This window comes from Populus alba, chromosome 17 (assembly GCF_005239225.2).
Source record: "Populus alba chromosome 17, ASM523922v2, whole genome shotgun sequence".
Lineage (NCBI taxonomy): Eukaryota > Viridiplantae > Streptophyta > Magnoliopsida > Malpighiales > Salicaceae > Populus > Populus alba.
The window spans coordinates 20287052-20304937 of NC_133300.1; the positions used below are offsets into that span (position 1 = coordinate 20287052).

At 34.5% G+C, this 17886-nt stretch overlaps 1 protein-coding gene and 1 long non-coding RNA gene across 2 annotated transcripts; both read left to right on the forward strand.

Moving 5' to 3' along the window:
* Positions 1-2787: 2787 nt before the first annotated feature.
* On the forward strand, positions 2788-3240 carry LOC118037183 (uncharacterized). Its single transcript, XR_004685546.2, has 3 exons — positions 2788-2821; positions 2975-3018; positions 3135-3240. It is a non-coding gene; the product is annotated as an uncharacterized lncRNA (long non-coding RNA).
* Positions 3241-12850: 9610 nt separating this feature from the next.
* LOC118037213 (putative disease resistance protein RGA3) lies at positions 12851-14831 on the forward strand. Its single transcript, XM_035043130.1, has 2 exons — positions 12851-13149; positions 13253-14831. The coding sequence occupies exons 1-2, from the start codon at positions 12851-12853 to the stop codon at positions 14829-14831; spliced, it is 1878 nt and encodes a 625-aa protein (XP_034899021.1).
* Positions 14832-17886: the final 3055 nt, after the last annotated feature.

Below are 17886 nucleotides of genomic sequence, written 5' to 3' on the forward strand. Positions count from 1 at the left end.
TAAGAAGAAATAAATTAAAAGACAAAAGAAAAAAATATCATATCGGTGGGTAAACTTGTCAAACCTATGAATCGAGTAAGCCGGGCTAGTACGTCAAACATGTGAATTGAGTTATAAACTCCACTAGGATTATAAAAAAAATTGTAATCTATTTTTTATTTAACTATACAAATAACAAAAATAGATGATTATAAATCAAATACAATCCCAATAATGAGATATTTTTTAGATTACGATAACCTCATAAAAAGGCAAAACGAAACCAATTATGAAACTAAATTCCCAATTAATTTGGTATCTAAGGAGGGAAAAAAAAACTAATTTAAAAAAAGTTAAACTTGCTAGACCACGAACCAAGTCAGTCAACAAAACCTGTGAATAGACCTGTTGTAACCTAATTTTAGATTCACCAAGATTTTCTTGAATGTTATTTTATTTCTATTATTATTTATAAAAATCCAAAAAAAATTAAGAAAAAGTTTAAAATTCAAAAATATATTTTTTTCGAGTCAACCGCATCTTTCCATCAAAACCGAGTTCACCGGGTCAATACGGGTCAAACCATGTCGACCAGGGTAAAAAATGAGTTTCGGACTGTTTCGGGTCAAAACCGTCATTTGCGACCAAAACCGAGTTCACCTGGTCAATACGGGTCAAACCATGTCGACCAAGGTAAAAAATGAGTTTCGAACTGTTTCGGGTCAAAACCGTCATTTTCGACCAAAACCGAGTTCACCGGGTCAAACCACGTCGACCAAGGTAAAAAATGAGTTTCGAACTGTTTCGGGTCAAAATCGTCATTTCCGACCAAAACCGAGTTCACCGGGTCAATACGGGTCAAACCACGTCGACCAAGGTAAAAAATGAGTTTCGAACTGTTTCGGGTCAAAACGTCATTTCCGACCAAAACCGAGTTCACCGGGTCAATACGGGCAAACTACGTCGACCAAGGTAAAAAATGAGTTTTCATGACGTTTCGGGTCGAAACCGTTATTTTCGGGTCAAACCATCATTTTTTTCGGTTAAAACCCGGTTTTACCGGGTTGATACCCATTCAAATATTTTTTTGTGTAAGCGGTTGAAACGGGCTTTTTTTAATACTGATTTGAGTTTTTAATTTTACCTTATATAAATATTTATTATTATATAATATATATAAAACAAAAACAATTAAAAAAAAAAATTATCAGCGGGCGAGGCAGTTGCATTATATCGGAGCAGGTGAATTATATACAAAGCAGTTGGGTTGATATATTTTTTTATTTAAGGTAGATGCGTGTTTTCCCCTGTTTATTGGCTATTAATACCCACGAGAGCAGGAAAAAGAAAGCAGAAAAGAATAGAAAGAATTGTTATACACATTTTTTTTAGTTTTTCTTAACAGTAGGATATTGTTTTTTAAAAAAAACAATTTGGAAAATACCAAATATATCCCGACTGATGAAAAAGTGTGGGAATCGGTGAGAGACAGTGAGAAGTGGGAAGAAGAGGGAGATGGCATTTTACCTGCCTTGAAAATAAGCTATCAAAGACTGCCGACTCACTTGAAAAGATGCTTTCTTTATTGTTCCGTTTTTCCAAAAGATTATGTCTTCGCAGATATCGTATTGGTGCAATTTTGGATGGCTCATTCTTCAATCATCAAATCCAAATGAGAACTTGGAAGATGTTGCCTTGCGTTATGTGCGCGAGTTGATCTCAAGATGTTTCTTCCAAGATTATGTGGATAAGATTATTGGAGCTATCTTTACGATGCATGATTTAATGCATGATCTTGCATCATCATTGGCTCAAAATGAGTTTTCAATCATAAGCTCTCAAAACCACCAAATTTCCAAAAACGACCCGTCATTTGTCAGTTATTGACCCTGATTCATTTTTTCACCAAAACTCTCCCCAAAGTTTTCAAATGAGTTCCACCATGTGCGGTCAATAGCCTTTGCAGTAGTATAGTGGGGCCTACGTGCAAACAGACTTTGAGAAATGTTTGTCAGAATTTAAGCATTTGCGGTCTTTGGAATTATTGGATGATTCTGAATTTTGAGGCTTTTCGGAGAGGATTGGTGCCTTGAAACATTTGAGATATATCCATTTTGGGAAGAACACAATATATAAAAAGACTCCCAAAATCTATTTTCAAATTGCAAAACTTGCAAGCTCTCCTTACAGGTGAAGGATTAGAAGAGCTGCCTAAAGATGTGAGTTACATGATCAGCCTTTAGATTTTTATTTCTAGTTACTAAGCAGAAGCGGTTGCCAGAAGAAGGGATTGGGTGTTTGGAGTGTCTTCAAGCTTTTATACATTGATGGGTTGTGAAAATCTAGAAAATTTGTGCGAAGATATGCAAGGTCTTAGAAGTCTTCGGAGATTGGTTATTGCTGGATGTGATAGCTTGATTTCTCTGCCAAGAAGCATAAAATGCCTAACTACTCTGGAGGAATTATTTATTATCAACTGTGAAGAGCTTGATTTGATGACAATAGAAGAAGAGATAGAGGAAAAAATTCAACCTCTTTCCCTTTCCCTTCGTATTGTAATGTTTGAATACTTACCAGCAACTATTGCTTTACCAGAACAGTTTCTTCAAGGATCTGCAGAATCCTTGCAAACATTTATCATCAGAGACTGTCCAAACATTGAAGAAAATACCAGATTGCATCGGCAATTTAAAAAAACTTCAAAATCTTGAGATCAGTGATTGTCCAAGGTTGAGCAAAAAATGTCGAAGTGGAACAGGAGAAGATTGGCCCAAGATCAAAACATATCCCTAAAATCAAAGGTTGCCGGATGATGACAGTGATGAAGAGACATCTCATGCAGGTAGCAGCAGCAAACCATATTTAAATCTATCATATTTAGGTTTATTATTTTATCCATTCTTCAATTCCTTTTTTCGTTTAAATTATTTTCCCTGAAAACATATTAGCTTTGAAAAAGTAAACAAAAAATGACAAAACCTCTTGTGTTTTGAAGAGGCAGGTTCAAGTGGAACTCCATAAGCAAGAGAAGAAGACAAGGTATGTCATGACAAAATGCAAAGTTTACTAATTTCATTCAGCAATTTTAAATTTCTTTGAACTTAATACATCATTATTAAATTCTATAAAATTCTATGTTTGTCTAATTTCTTCAGGTTTACTAATGTGAGGGTCCTGTCGGCCAAGATCTTCTACGACAGTTAGTCTCTTGCAAAGATCACCTGAAGGCTCGGAGTGTCTGCTTTGTGTAATTTCCCTGGCTAGCTTATATGTGATAATTTGTCATTAACATTTGGTTGTTCTGAATTATTTAAAATAATTATGCTGCTTGTTTTCTAATAATACAACAGCCATCAAGAATTCTCAAACTTACTGCAAATGTCTTCATTCATGAGCCTTCAAAGATCTTAACGAAGAGACATCCAATAACATATTAAAAGTTTATAAATTTTTTACACTTTGTTTTTTCATTAAATTTTGAAATTTCTGATACTTCAATAACACTTTTAAAACATAAAAACAAACAGTCTTTAGATTTGATACCATAGTGGTAGAGATTGTCATATAGAATTTGGAGCTGTATATGGTGCTCTTCCATTTGTAATATATTTACTCAAACTTGGTTTTCGTCATTCTGGATTTTTTAGCTAAAATATTAACGAAACCAGGTTGCAGCTTGCAGAGGAGGCAGGGGTGGTGTTGTGAGCTCTGTTTTGAAAATTTTCAGTTGTCCCCATTTTCCTTTTTCTAAACTATGTGCCACCAGCAACAAGCAGCTTTAAATTCATCTAATCATCGTTATCAAGCTTTAATTTAGCATTAGTGACTTGAATTTGAATCATCACATCCAGATATTCCTTTTTGTTTCGTTCACGTCATTTTCCTTGCTTCTAGGCCAGATTCAAAGCTTATTCCCCTACACATATTTGCGTTATCTCAACTATCATTCATTCCAAGAAATGGACATTCTCTGTCATCTTCACCTTCACTGTTATCCCCTCAACCTTCTTGTTTTTAGCACTCAAAATCTTGGCTGGAAAATCTATCAACAATCCCAACTATCCACCAGTTAAATGCCCAAACTGAGCTTATCGTTTCTAACTCTGGAGTGTATTGTGTATTCATTGATAGTGTATATGGATTTCTTTTATATATACAAATCAAGTATTGAACATGAAATCAAAGAAAAATAGCTTAGGTCTATTGATGAAGATCTATACTCACCATCCAAAAATTCATTCACTACCAGGCTATAAATAGATCTTCAAGTGAAGAACTGAAAGCTAATAGAACCATTAAAGATACAAAGCAAGATTTATTGTCAAAAGTTTCAAACAACAAAAAAAAATAAATTATTTTGCTATATACTTATCTATGTTATAATATTTTTATATGTATATTAATAGTTATTTTAATTATTAATAAGTTAGAAATACATCAATTTATGGAAAATTTGTTTTTTTTTAAATGGTGATTTTGACATAGAGATATTTATTAAACAATTTAAGAGATTTGTTGTTAAGGAAAAATAAAGATTTTAAAACTTATTAAGTTATTATATAGTTTGAAACAAGCTTATTCTAAATAATTGCATGAAAAGTTTAATAATATTATATTGTCAAATAATTTAAAATAGTAAGGTTAATAAAGTATTTATATAAAATATACAAATAAAGAATTATGTTATTGCATTATTATATCGATGGATTGTTAAGTTTGGATAACAACAAATATGTGGTTAAGTTTTTTTTAAAAAAATACTATTAACTAACAAATATTTCATGCATCTTGCAATGTTTGAGAGATCGCAAGCAATAGCAGTCAAGGTTGGTTGGTGCGGGTGTCAGTTTGTTATAGCAACAAGATGATTTTTGTGAATTAAATTAGGAAGTTTAAGAGTGCTTTGAACTGTTGATGATATTTGTGAATTAAATTACAAAGCAAGATTTTATTATCAAAGGTTTCAAACAAAAAAAATTTGCTACATACTTGTTTATGTTAATAATAAGTATGTATTTATGTTAATAATAACTTTTATATATAATTAACAAATTAAAAAATATATCAATTTATAGAAAAATAGATTTTTTAAATGGTGATTTTGACGAAAAGTTATTTATCAACAACCTAAATGTTTGTTGTTAAAAAAAAAAAAATTAAAACTTATTAAGTTATTATATAGTTTGAAAAATATACTTCTAAATAATTGTGAAAAGTTTGACAATGTTATATTATTAAATGAATTTAAAAATCAATAAGGTTAATAAAAGTATTTATATAAAAAATATAAATAAAAATAATATTATTTTTTAAATTTTTTTTACATGCAGAATTTGTGTATTTTTACATGCAGAAAATTCATCTCAAGAGTGTTTTTAGCATGAATAACTTGTTTCAAATTTTGTGTATTTATGTTGTTGAATCTTTTTTCGCTTACTTCCATCAGCAACCATTGACGGTCGCCGCCTTCACTCTCTAGACCACCCCAACTACCTCCTACTCTTTCCTTGATAAATTCACCTCTTCAAATCCACTTTCCAAATCTTCTTTATTTATGTTTATTATAACACGATTTTAAACCCCTCTAAAATATCTAAAAAATATACTTCAAACGAGAAGAAAATATTTCAGTTAAAAAAAATTTCAAAATTTTTTTTTAAAAAAAACAAAGAAAATTACAATCAGTGAGTTGAAATTCATTAAATAATTAAAAATTGAAAAGCTAAGGACCAAATCAAAAAAGGTATCAATATTCAAGGACTATATGTAATCCAATTAAGGATGAATAAAGAAAAAATAGTTGAAATTTGCAAAAAATAAAACAATTAAAAGATCCAAGAAACAAACTTGAAGAAGACACCAAACTTGGGGGACCTTTAATAAAATGAAATTTTCCCTCACATCACAAAATGTTGTCATTTTAAATTTTTTTTTAAAAAAATTAAGGCAACAGAGTCCATTCTGTCAATGAAAAAGAATATTTTTTTAAAAAAAAAAAAATGCATCAGAAGAAATTGATATTCCAAAGTCATAAATGTTCTTTGTCTTTTATTGTAAGATTGAGTTTTTAACTTGGCAAAAGCATATCTGGGCTGAAACAGATGGATCCAAATGGACATATAGATATCCATTTGATAGTGGTAGAGATTGTCGATAGAATTTGAAGCTGTATTATGAACTCTTCCCATAGATGAAGGTGGTCTTGGGATTAAGCTAATTCTATGAAAATGTTTCGACTGCGTATGAACTCAAAAATGATTTAGACAAAAATGCATGTTTGCCTATCCTTGCTCTTTCGAAGCCGGGAGCTACTAACGGCTCTAATATTCTTTGATGCTGAATTGCATCTTCTTTTCCTTAATATCTGAAGTGAACGCGGAAGGTAATGTGGAACCTTGATTTGCTTGCCTCGCCCGGAGCTTGCTTGCTTGCTTTAAGATGTTGATTGCTCCTCGTCGTGCCTCTGCACACAAGACTTTTTAGCTTTCAAAAGGACTTCGCCTCCTCTTGGGCACCCACTGTCGTCCTTAGTTGTGTTGTAGGGGCCAGGCGGCATAATCCTGTGAGTCCGGATCCACATGTCATATACCATTTTCTAACTAGCCTTAGAGTCTTAAAAGACAAATGGGCCATAGAAGAGCGATGAACTCATCCATGGACAGCTGCCAGCTAGCCTTGCACTTCCTTTTTCACTCTTGAACTAAAGTAATGCTAGACTTTTAGAAACTTGATCTCCTGCGCCTATTGCGATTGATAGCTTTTCCTTTCCCGCAGGTTTACTTGTGTCGGTTTTCCCACGGGGTCTAAAATAGTTACAGTACCTCCTGCCCTTTCCAATTCAAAATACCCTGTCTTTATTACCTAACCGTCTTAAGAACTTTAGAAAAAAGAGGAAACGAAAGACTTAACCAATCGACCAATGGGCCTTTCTCTGTAAGCGGCGAAGGGAGGGCAGGTTAACACTCCTCCCTTTGACCCTACGCATAATTATGGATTGCCACAATGATTTTTCTTTGTTTTTGTCGCTCTTTCTTCTTCTTTTTTATTACTATCCTTATAGGCTAAAATTAATGGCCAATTAAAGTTCATTTTATTAAGGAAAGTGCATGGATTCAAAGATATGAGACTAAAATAAAAAGGCATGGCAAAAAATGATAGGGTTTTTTAAACTTGGGGCTAAACGTACACTTTAATCTTCTAACTTTTCAATTATAAACTTTCAGACCTAACAATTTATAATTATTTGTTAATTATAATTTTTATTATAATGATCAGCCTTGGATATTTATTTCTATTTACTAAGTAGAAGCAGTTGCTAAAAGATGGGGATTGGTTGCCTGAAATTTCTTCAACTTACGTTATCTATGAGTGTGAAAATCTAGAAAATTTATGCGAAGATATGCATGGTCTTGAAAAGATGCCTTCTTTGTTGTTTCATTTTTTCAGAAGATTACTACTTCTAGATAATTGGTTGAATTGCGTTTCAAAAATGTTTTATTAAAATTAAATTGTTGCTTACATTATTCTTTTGGGTTTTATTATTTTATTTAATGAACCGATGTTAAAAATATTTTTTTTAAAATAAAAAAAATATTTTAAATATATATTTTTTAAAAAAATAAAGAAAATTATTTTAATAATATTTTTAAATAAATTTTTTTTATCTAAACTCATTCAATTAAAAGTCCAAATGGTAGCTTGGAACATGCTAGCTTGTGTTATGTGCGCGAGCTGATCTCAAAATGTTTCTTCCAAGATTATGAGGAAACAATTTCCAAGATACCCAAATGAGTTTTAACAAATGCATAAGCTCATTTTTAAATTATTTTTTTTAAAATTTTATTTTTTAATAATAAGTTGATTGAAAATTATACTAAAATATTTATTTTAATTTATTTTATATAAAAATTATTCTAATATCATTATTGAGTTATATATATTTGTTTTTCAATCTCATCCCTTAGAATTTAATTTTTATATTAACTTTGGTTTTCATTTTCATAATTATTATTTGCTTTTTTTCTTATTAATTTTTAATTGAAATTTTTTATTTATCAAATTTGATCCTTAATTTTTTAATTATTATTTATTTTATTTGAAATAATTTATAAATTATTAGATGCATCAACGATGTACAAGCTATGCACAGCAAGACGTCGTAGAATTTCCTCACATGATGTGTCTGGTGCAATGTTTACCATAACCAAATCCATGTGAGGATTTTGGCGAGCTCTGTTCTGGTTTGTTCGTTCATTTTACTTGTTGAACAGAGTCGTGTTTTTTTTTTTAATTTATAAATTAGATATAATTCATGTATTTCTTAAAACTTACACCATTTTAATTATATAATTGTTCTCTAAAATAAATTTTAAATTGGCTCAAAATGAGTTTTAAATAATAAGCTCTCAAAAATCACCAATTTCCAAAACGACCCGTCATTTTTCAGTTACTGATTCCATTTCATTTTTTCATCAAACTCTCCCAAATCCCCAAATGAGTTCGACCATGTGTGGTCAATATTCCATGGAAGAAGCTACAACACAATTGCATAACTCCCAATTACTGTTGAATATTAAACTCAATCCAGAAGGTCAAGGAAGGCAACCAGCCACCAGCCACCAACCCGCAGCCGCCAGCCACCAGCCACCACAGCAGCCAGCTGCCTTCACACTTGAAGGTTGAAAATTCTTGTTTTGAATTCGTGTATAAATAGAGTGTCCAGCTTGTGTTTATTTCTATGAAGAGAATTGAGAGAAACACTAGAAAGAGAATAAAGAGAGAGAGGGCGTGTATTGTCTTAAGCTTTTGATTAATTGTAGCTTCTGTTTTTGTAATAAAACCTTGTGTTTTATCCCCTCTGAGTGTTTCAAAGCCACCACCAGTGGTTTCTCCCACCAACAATTGGTATCAGAGCCCCGTTCGTCAGAAAACAGAAGTGTTTTGGAGTATATCCGAATTTTCAAAGTTGTCAAAAACAAGTTTTGATCATTCCACAGTGTAGAGCTCATCAATACGAACTCACTGTTGCAAGAATCAGCCTGATCGGAGACCACGGTGAGCCACACGCGCCGCTTGAAGATTATGCACAGACGCCCACGCGCAGCCCATGCGCCCAGAGGTTGAAGACGACTGAGCCACACGCACGCCATATTTGAGCCGTGCCGTACACCGAGCCGAGCTGAGCCGCCAGCGCGCCTAGAGAATATTCCCCAGAATATTCCCCGAATATTCCCCAGAATATTCCCGGTTCAACCCAGTGAACCGCCCGCCATACAGAATTGGTTTTTTGACCGGTTCACCCATTTTATGACTCGATTTCTACAAAGTCAAACCGGTTCCCTACTATTTGGACCATTCCGGATCGATCTACAGTGTCCGTTTGGCCAAATTCGGCTCTCAAAAAGGTGATATAGTCATTCAAAGAGCAAAATAACTACAGAAGGTACACATACACTCATCCCGAAGCTGACCAAAGACAACTATGATAATTGGTGCATCAGATTGAAGGCATTCCTTGGTTCACAAGAGTGTTTGGATATTGTACAACATGGTTATGATGAACCAGAGTCCAAAGAAGCAGAAGATGCTTTACAAGAGGCACAGAAGCAAGCCTTGAAAGTCAACAGAAAAAAGGACAACAAAGCAAAGACCATCATCTACCAAGGTCTTGATGAAGATACATTCGAGATCATAGCTTCCGCTGAAACATCAAAAGACATATGGGAGGCTCTCCAACAGAAATACAAAGGTGCTGACAGAATCAAGAAGATTCGTCTTCAATCTTTGCGAGGTGAATTTGAGTTATTGCAAATGAAGTCCTCGGAGTCTATTTCTGATTATCACACAAGGATTATGGTGATAGTCAACCAGATGAGGAGAAATGGAGAAGCCATCGTCGATTCTCGAATTACTGAGAAAATTTTGAGATCCCTAGATCCAAAATTTGATTTTGTTGTTGTCGCAATTGAAGAGTCCAAAGATGTGGACAAGTTGACAGTAGATGAGCTTATAAGTTCTTTGCAAGCTCATGAGCAGAAGATTGTAAAGCGAAATGAAGATAAAGCCATCGACCATGCCTTACAAGCAAAGCTGTCTCTCAAGGACAGATATGAGCAAGGGGAGACTTCAACAAGTGGATATCTCACTCAAGCAGGAAGTCAACAATCTAGAGGAGGATTTCAGAGATTCCAAGGAAAAGGATCTTGGAATACAAGCTTCAGAGGAAGAGGTGGTAGAAACACCACTAGAGGAGGTCGAGGACAACAGGCATTCACTCCTAGAGGAAGAGGAGGCGGTTACAATAACCGTGACAGGAGGAATATCCAATGTTATAGTTGCAATCAATTTGGGCACTATAGCACTGAATGTCGAAGGAAAGCTCCGTTAGAGATACGTGAGCATGCCAACTTTGCAGAAAAGGATGACAAAGGAGCAGCTGCATTGCTTGTCCAACAAGGACTTGGTGAGAAACAGGAAGATATATGGTATCTAGATACTAGAGCCAGCAATCACATGTGCGGCTACCGAGAGTTATTTGGTGATCTAGATAAGACCAAACAAGGTCTAGTTACTTTTGGAGATACCACAAAGGTTCCATTCAAAGGTAAAGGCAACATCCCAATCAAGTTGAAGAATGACGATTCCAACTACATCGCCGATGTGTATTATGTCTCAGCCATAAAGCAGAACCTGATCAGCTTAGGTCAACTTTTGGAGAGAGGATATACTTTTTACTTGAAGAATTGTCATATGACAATTAGAGACAACAATTGGAGATTAATTGCCTATGTGAAAATGTCCAAGAATAGGATGTTTCCTTTGAACATCCAGTATGATGCAACAAGGTGTTTGAGTGCCATCACCAACAGTGAAGAATGGCTTTGGCACCTGAGGCTTGGACATCTGAATTTCACGAGTCTGAAGATGCTAGCAAGCAAGAAGATGGTCAAAGGTTTGCCTCACATTGATCATCCAAATGAAGTATGTGAGAGTCGTGTCCTCAGCAAACATCACAGATCCAGTTTTGCCAAAGAAGTCAACTGGAGAGCAAAGAGGCCACTGGAGTTAGTACACACAGATGTGTGTGGCCCAATAACACCTATGTCGACTAGACAAAATAGGTACTTCCTCACTTTTATTGATGATTTTAGTAGAAAAACGTGGATATACTTTCTGAAGAGGAAGTCAGAAGTATTCAATTGTTTTAAAGATTTTAAAGCAATTGTGGAGAAGCAAACTGGCTATACGATCAGAACCGTGAGATCTGATCAAGGTGAAGAATATACAGGAAATGACTTTGAAGCCTTTTGTACACAACAAGGCATCAGACATCAGACAACACCAGCTTATACACCACAGCTGAACGATGTAGCTGAGAGGAAGAATCGTACGATTCTTGACATGGCAAGAAGTCTGCTCAAAGCAAAGAAGTTGCCCAAGCAATACTGGGCTGAAGCTATATCATGTGCAGTGTATTTGTTGAATCGCTGCCCAACCAGAAGTTTGCAAGATGTCATTCCAGAAGAAGCATGGAGTGGTCACAAACCAAGTGTTACTCATCTACGAGTCTTTGGTTGTGTGGCATATGCAAAGATCCCAGATGCAAGAAGGACAAAGCTCGATGATAAAAGCAAGAAATGCATCTTTGTCGGATATGGTGAAAGAAAGATGGGATACAAGCTGTATAATCCCATCACGAAGAAGGCAATCATGAGTAGAGATGTTATCTTTGAAGAAGATAAATCTTGGGAATGGAATGATAATCAAGAAGCAGTCAGATGGATCAACACTGATTTGATCCTTGAAGGTGAAGAAGTACCAACAGTACTTGTCGAAGAACCGATTGTGCCAGCAGCTGAACCACAAAGTCCGGTGATTATGCCAGCAGCTGAACCACAAAGTCCGGTACACAGATTCCCTGTATTCAATAGGAGGAACACACCAGGAGCATCATCATCAACACCACCATCAGCATCCTCATCAGAAGGACCAAGAAGGATGAGAAACCTTAAAGAGCTGTACGATGCCACTCAAGTCATGGAAGATACAACTCTATTTTGTTTCCATGCAGAAAGTGACCCACTAAGTTTCAATGAAGCTATCACAAAAGAGAAATGGATAAAAGCAATGGATGAAGAAATGCATGCCATTAAGAAGAAAGATACCTATAAGCTGACTTATCCACCAGAAAAGAAGAAAGCAATAGGTGTCAAATGGATCTACAAGACGAAAGCCAAATTAATGGATAAAGGCTACAAGTAGAGAGAAGGCATTGAAAGGAGAAGTGTTCATGCTTGTCATGACATCTCTCGATTGAGTTTAAGGGGGAGATTTGTTGAATATTAAACTCAATCTAGAAGGTCAAGGAAGGCAACCAGCCACCAGTCGCCGACCAGCCACCAACCCGCAGCCGCCAGCCACCCGCTGCCACAGCCGTCAGCCGCCAGCCGCCAGCCGCCTTCACACTTGAAGGTTGAAAATTCTTGTTTTGAATTCGTGTATAAATAGAGTGTCCAGCTTGTGTTAATTTGTGTGGAGAGAATTGAGAGAAACACTAGAAAGAGAATAGAGAGAGAGAGGGCGTGTATTGTTTTAAGCTTTTGATTAATTGTAGCTTTTGTTTTTGTAATAAAACCTTGTATTTTATCCCCTCTGAGTGTTTCAGAGCCACCACCAGTGGTTTCTCTCACCAACAATTACTAGTCCTTCCTTATTAGCAACTTCTTGTTAATTTCTTCTTTTCGACTTTTCAGACCTTAATTTTATGATCAAGAAGACTCGACGACTTCTCCTATCCACTCAGAAAGCGGAACTCCACTCTTATCTCAATCATTTCCTCCTAACAAACACTTCTCCCCTCACTCAAAAAAAAATGGCAGAAGCTTTTGCAGCCGAGATTGCAAAATCCCTTTTAGGGAAGCTAGGCTCTTTCGCTGTTCAAGAATTTCGTTTGGCATGGGGACTTGAATATGACCTTGCACGTCTTGAAGAGAGATTGAAAGCCATCAACGCGGTGCTGTCCGATGCTGAGAAGCAACAATCAAAGAATGACAGGATTCGGCTCTGGCTCCATATGCTCAGAGAAGTCTTGTATGATGCAGAGGACGTGCTGGACGAAATCGAGTGCGAAACTTTGCGAAGAGAGGTGGTGAAAACAACACTTCTTTACAAGTTCTAATATGATTCCATTCCGTTTAAAAATGGGTCATAACATAAAGAAGATCATAGAAAGACTAGCTGAGATTTTATCTCTTAAGTCTGAATTCAACCTCAGCGAGCAGGCTACTGATTGTAGCCATGTCTTGCATGAGGAAACAGGGATGAACCGATCCTTTGAGAGCTTTTCCGCTCTCATCAACCTTTTAGTAGCACCTTTTAAGGTTGGTGATGCACATCCTCTTGTCCTTCCGATTGTAGGAATTGGAGGCTTGGGGAAGACATCTCTTGCCAAATCGGTGTGTGATGCTGAAAATGTAAAAATTCATTTTGATTTGAAGATGGAGGCATGTGTTTCAGATGATTTTTCCTTGAAACAAGTGATACAAAAAATTATTAAATCTGCAACTGGGGAAAGATGTGCGGATTTGGATGAGGGTGAGCTTAATAAAAAACTTGAAGAAATTCTGAATGGTAGGAAATACTTGCTTCTTTTGGATGATGTTTGGAATGACGATGCTCAAAAATGGTTGTTGTTGAAGCCTTTGTTATCAAAAGGTGCTGATGGAAGTAAGATTATGGTAACTACCCGTATTCAACGTGTTGCTGACATTATGGGTACTACTGTTGCTGCGTACAACCCAAGTCTTCTTGGTCAAAAGGACTGTCTGTCGTTGTTTTACAAGTGTGCATTCAAGGAAGGGCAAATGGAGTTGTATCCAAATTTGGTTGGAATTGGGAAAGAAATAGTGGTGAAATGCAAGCAAGTTCCTCTGGCAGTGATTAACTTGGGGACTCAACTGTATGGTAAGACTGATGCAAAAGAGTGGGAATCGGTGAGAGACAGTGAGAAGTGGGAAGAAGAGGGAGATGGCATTTTACCTGCCTTGAAAATAAGCTATCAAAGACTGCCGACTCACTTGAAAAGATGCTTTCTTTATTGTTCGGTTTTTCCAAAAGATTACCTATTCGCAGATCTCGAATTGGTGCAATTTTGGATGGTACATGGGCTCATTCATCAATCATCAAATCCAAATGAGAAGTTGGAAGATGTTGGCTTGCGTTATGTGCGCGAGTTGATCTCAAGATGTTTCTTCCAAGATTATGTAGTTACTATTGTTTCAGCTTACTTTAAGATGCATGATTTAATGCATGATCTTGCATCATCATTGGCTCAAAATGAGTTTTCAATCATGAGCTCCCGAAACCATCAAATTTCCAAAACGACTCGTCATTTGACAGTTCTTGACTCGGATTCATTTTTTCATAAAACTCTCCCCAAGTTCCCAAACAACTTCCATCAAGTGTGGTCAATAGTATTTATAGATAGTATAGTGGGGCCTACATGCAAAATAGATTTTGAGAAATGTTTGCCAGAATTTAAGCATTTGCGGTCTTTGGAATTATTTGATGATTCTGAATTTGAGGCTTTTCCGGAGAGCATTGGCGCCTTGAAACATTTGAGATATCTCTATTTTAGAAGCAACGCAAAAATAAAAGGACTCCCAAAATCTATTTTCAAATTGCAAAACTTGCAAGCTCTGCTTATAGGTTTGGGATTAGAAGAGCTGCCCAAAGATGTGCGGAACATGATCAGCCTTAGATTTTTATATCTAGTTACTCAGCAAAAGCGGTTGCCAGAAGGTGGGATTGGGTGTTTGGAGTGTCTTCAAACTTTATTCATTGTGAAAATCTAGAAGATTTGTGTGAAGATATGCAAGGTCTTAAAAGTCTTTGAAAATTGGTTATTGTTGGATGTGATAGCTTGATTTCTCTGCCACGAAGCATAAAATGCCTAACTACTTTGGAAGAATTATTTATTATAAAGTGTGAAAAGCTTGATTTGATGACAATAAAAGAAGAGAAAGAGGGAAAAATTCAACATCTTTCCCCTTCCCTTCGTATTGTACTATTTGTGGTGGTACCAGCAACTATTGCTTTACCAGAACAACTTTTTCAAGGATATGCAGAATCCTTACAAACATTTATCATCAGAGACTGTCCAAACATTACAGAAATGTCGGAGTGCATCAGAAATTTAAAGAAACTTTAAAATCTTGAGATCATTGATTGTCCAAGGTTGAGCAAAAGGTGCATAAGGGGAACAGGAGAAGATTGGCCCAAGATCAAGCATATCCCTAAAATCAAGGTTGACGATGATGACAATGGTGAAGAAACATCTTATTAGTTTCACATTTTTATCCATTCTTCAATTCCTTTTTTATTCCTTGTAAATTCTTTTCAATGTTTATTTGACAAAACCTCTTGTGTTTTGGAGGGGCAGGTTCAATTGGAACTCCATCAAATTTAAGCAGAGCAAAAGAACAAGACAAGGCATGTCTTGTCATGATAAAATGCAAAGTTGACTAATTCATTCAACAATTTAAATTTCTTTGAACTTAATACATTATTATTAAATTCTATTTTTGTCTAATTTCTTCAGGTTTACTACTGTGAGGGTCATGTCGGCTAATATCTTCTTCAATAGTTTGTCACTTACGAAGATCAGCTTAAGGCTCGGAGTGTCTGCTATGTGTAATTTCCTTGGCTAGGTGTGTGTGATGATTTGTCATCAATAAATTGATAAACATTTGGTTGTTCTGAATTATTGGCTTGTCTCTTTATTTTATTCAACTTATCTTATTTAAAATATTGTTAATTTTATGAAGTTAATTTTATTATTATTACTATTTTTAATTTATGTGTTAAATTGTGATTTAGTGAATAAATTAAAGTTTTGATTTTGAGTGAATTTGATTAATTAAATTGGCAAAGAGGGTATTGAAATCATGTAGAAAATGAAGGATTTTATGTGAAAGCTAGGCAATTTTTTTTATTTGCTTGAGCACGTTTGTTTATTTTCGATTTTGAAGAATTTATGTCTGTTTCGTAGGCTAATTTTTTGGGTTAGGTATAATGTAGGCAGTTCCTAGTAGTTTCAACGATGTAAAATAAGTTGTTGAAATTAAGCAATTTGGGTTGATGTTTAACGGAGATTTATGTTTCGGTTCTGTATTTTCTTTGTTTTTGTTTTTTGAGATGTTGTTGAAAGATGATCACAAGGCAGTAGCAGTCAAGGTTGGTTTTGTTATAGCAACAAGATGATTTATGTGAATTAAATTAGGAAGTTTAAGAGTGTTTTGAACTGTTGATGATGCAATGCATTATAGCTGCATGTGACTGAATGCCGGGATTCTTCCTCTGTCTTTCCTGTATCTGTTTTACTTCGCTCCGGAAAAGTAAACTTTTTGCCATACAGTTTTATATTAGATATGTTGGATCTATCTTGCTTCTTATGCTGAACCTATGATATTTCAGTGATTTGATTCTTCCAATAAGCTCGACGATTGCATTAGGAGAATCTCTATGATGTTCTCTGATGAATGTGAAACATCCCCTTACCATACCTTCTTTATAATGTTAGAAAATTTTCTAGTTTTTAGAAACTTCATGGATGCTTGTGATAGATGACTTGATATATTTCTGTTTCTTATATTTCTATGTACATATACAAATTAATCTCCCATCGAAGTTAACCTAACTCTAATTACATCTTCATTCTAATTCGGACAATTAACGGAACTTATCCTTGCAAACCAAGAGAGAAGGGAGGACTCAAGTTTGATGGATTCCTAATGCCAAAGTAAACTTAAAACTCAACATTTTGTCATAAAAATAGGGTTTTAGATCTCTGTTATATTTATCTACTCTACCTGAGGCAAGCAACACTCTTGCAAACTTTGACGTCGCCGCCTGAAAAAAAATAAAATACCACCGCTTACTACTAACAGCAACCATTGACGTCGCTGCCTTCACTCTCTAGACCACCACAGTCACCTCCTACTCTTTCCTTGATAAATTCACCTCTTTACATCCACTTTCCAAATCTTCTTTATTTATGTTATTATAACACGATTTTTAACCCTTCTTAAATATCCAAAAAATATATTTTAACGAGAAAAAATATTTCAGTTAAAAAATATTTAAAAAAAAGAAAAAAAAAGAGAAAAATTACTATAAGTGGGGAGATTGAAATTCGTTAAATAATTGAAAATTGAAAAGCTAAGGACCAATTTTTTTTAAAAAAATACATCAATATTTAAGGACTATATGTAATGCAATCAAGATGAAGTTGAGAAAAAATAAAGAAAAAAAAGGGTCGAAATCAGCTAAAAATAAAAACAATTAAAAATCTAAGAATCAAACTTGAAAAGACACCAAACTTAAGAAACGTTTAAAAAGAAATTTTTGCTGCACATCAAAACATTGTCATTTTGAATTAAAAAAACAAAACTTAAATGCAACAAGAAATTGATTTCTAAAAAGAGTCATAAATATTTTCTTATTGTAAGATTGAGTTTTACTTGGCAAAAGCATATCTGTACTGAATCCGTTGAATCAAATGGATATACAAATATATGTTTGTTATTGTAGTACTAGGAGCATGTATGGCATTAAAGTAATAGTTGTTATTTTTTAAAGTGTTTTTCATATATAAATAAAATAAAATAATATTATTTTTATATTTTTATATTTATTTTTCACATCAGCATGTATTATAATGATTTAAAAACATAAAAATAATTTTAAAATAAAAAACAAATAAAAAAATTTTAAATTTTTTTAATAACACTTTTAAAATATATAAAAACAAACAGTATTTAGATTTGATACCATAGTGGTAGAAATTGTCATATAGAATTTGGAGCTGTATATGGTGCTCTTCCATTGTAATACATTTACTCAAACCTG

Bases quoted from the DNA above. Each gene is read 5' to 3' on its own strand.
- LOC118037213 (XM_035043130.1), top strand. From the start codon at position 12,851: ATGGCAGAAGCTTTTGCAGCCGAGATTGCAAAATCCCTTTTAGGGAAG. The intron at 13,150-13,252 runs GTTCTAATATGA...ATTCAACCTCAG, and splicing joins AAAACAACACTTCTTTACAA to CGAGCAGGCTACTGATTGTA.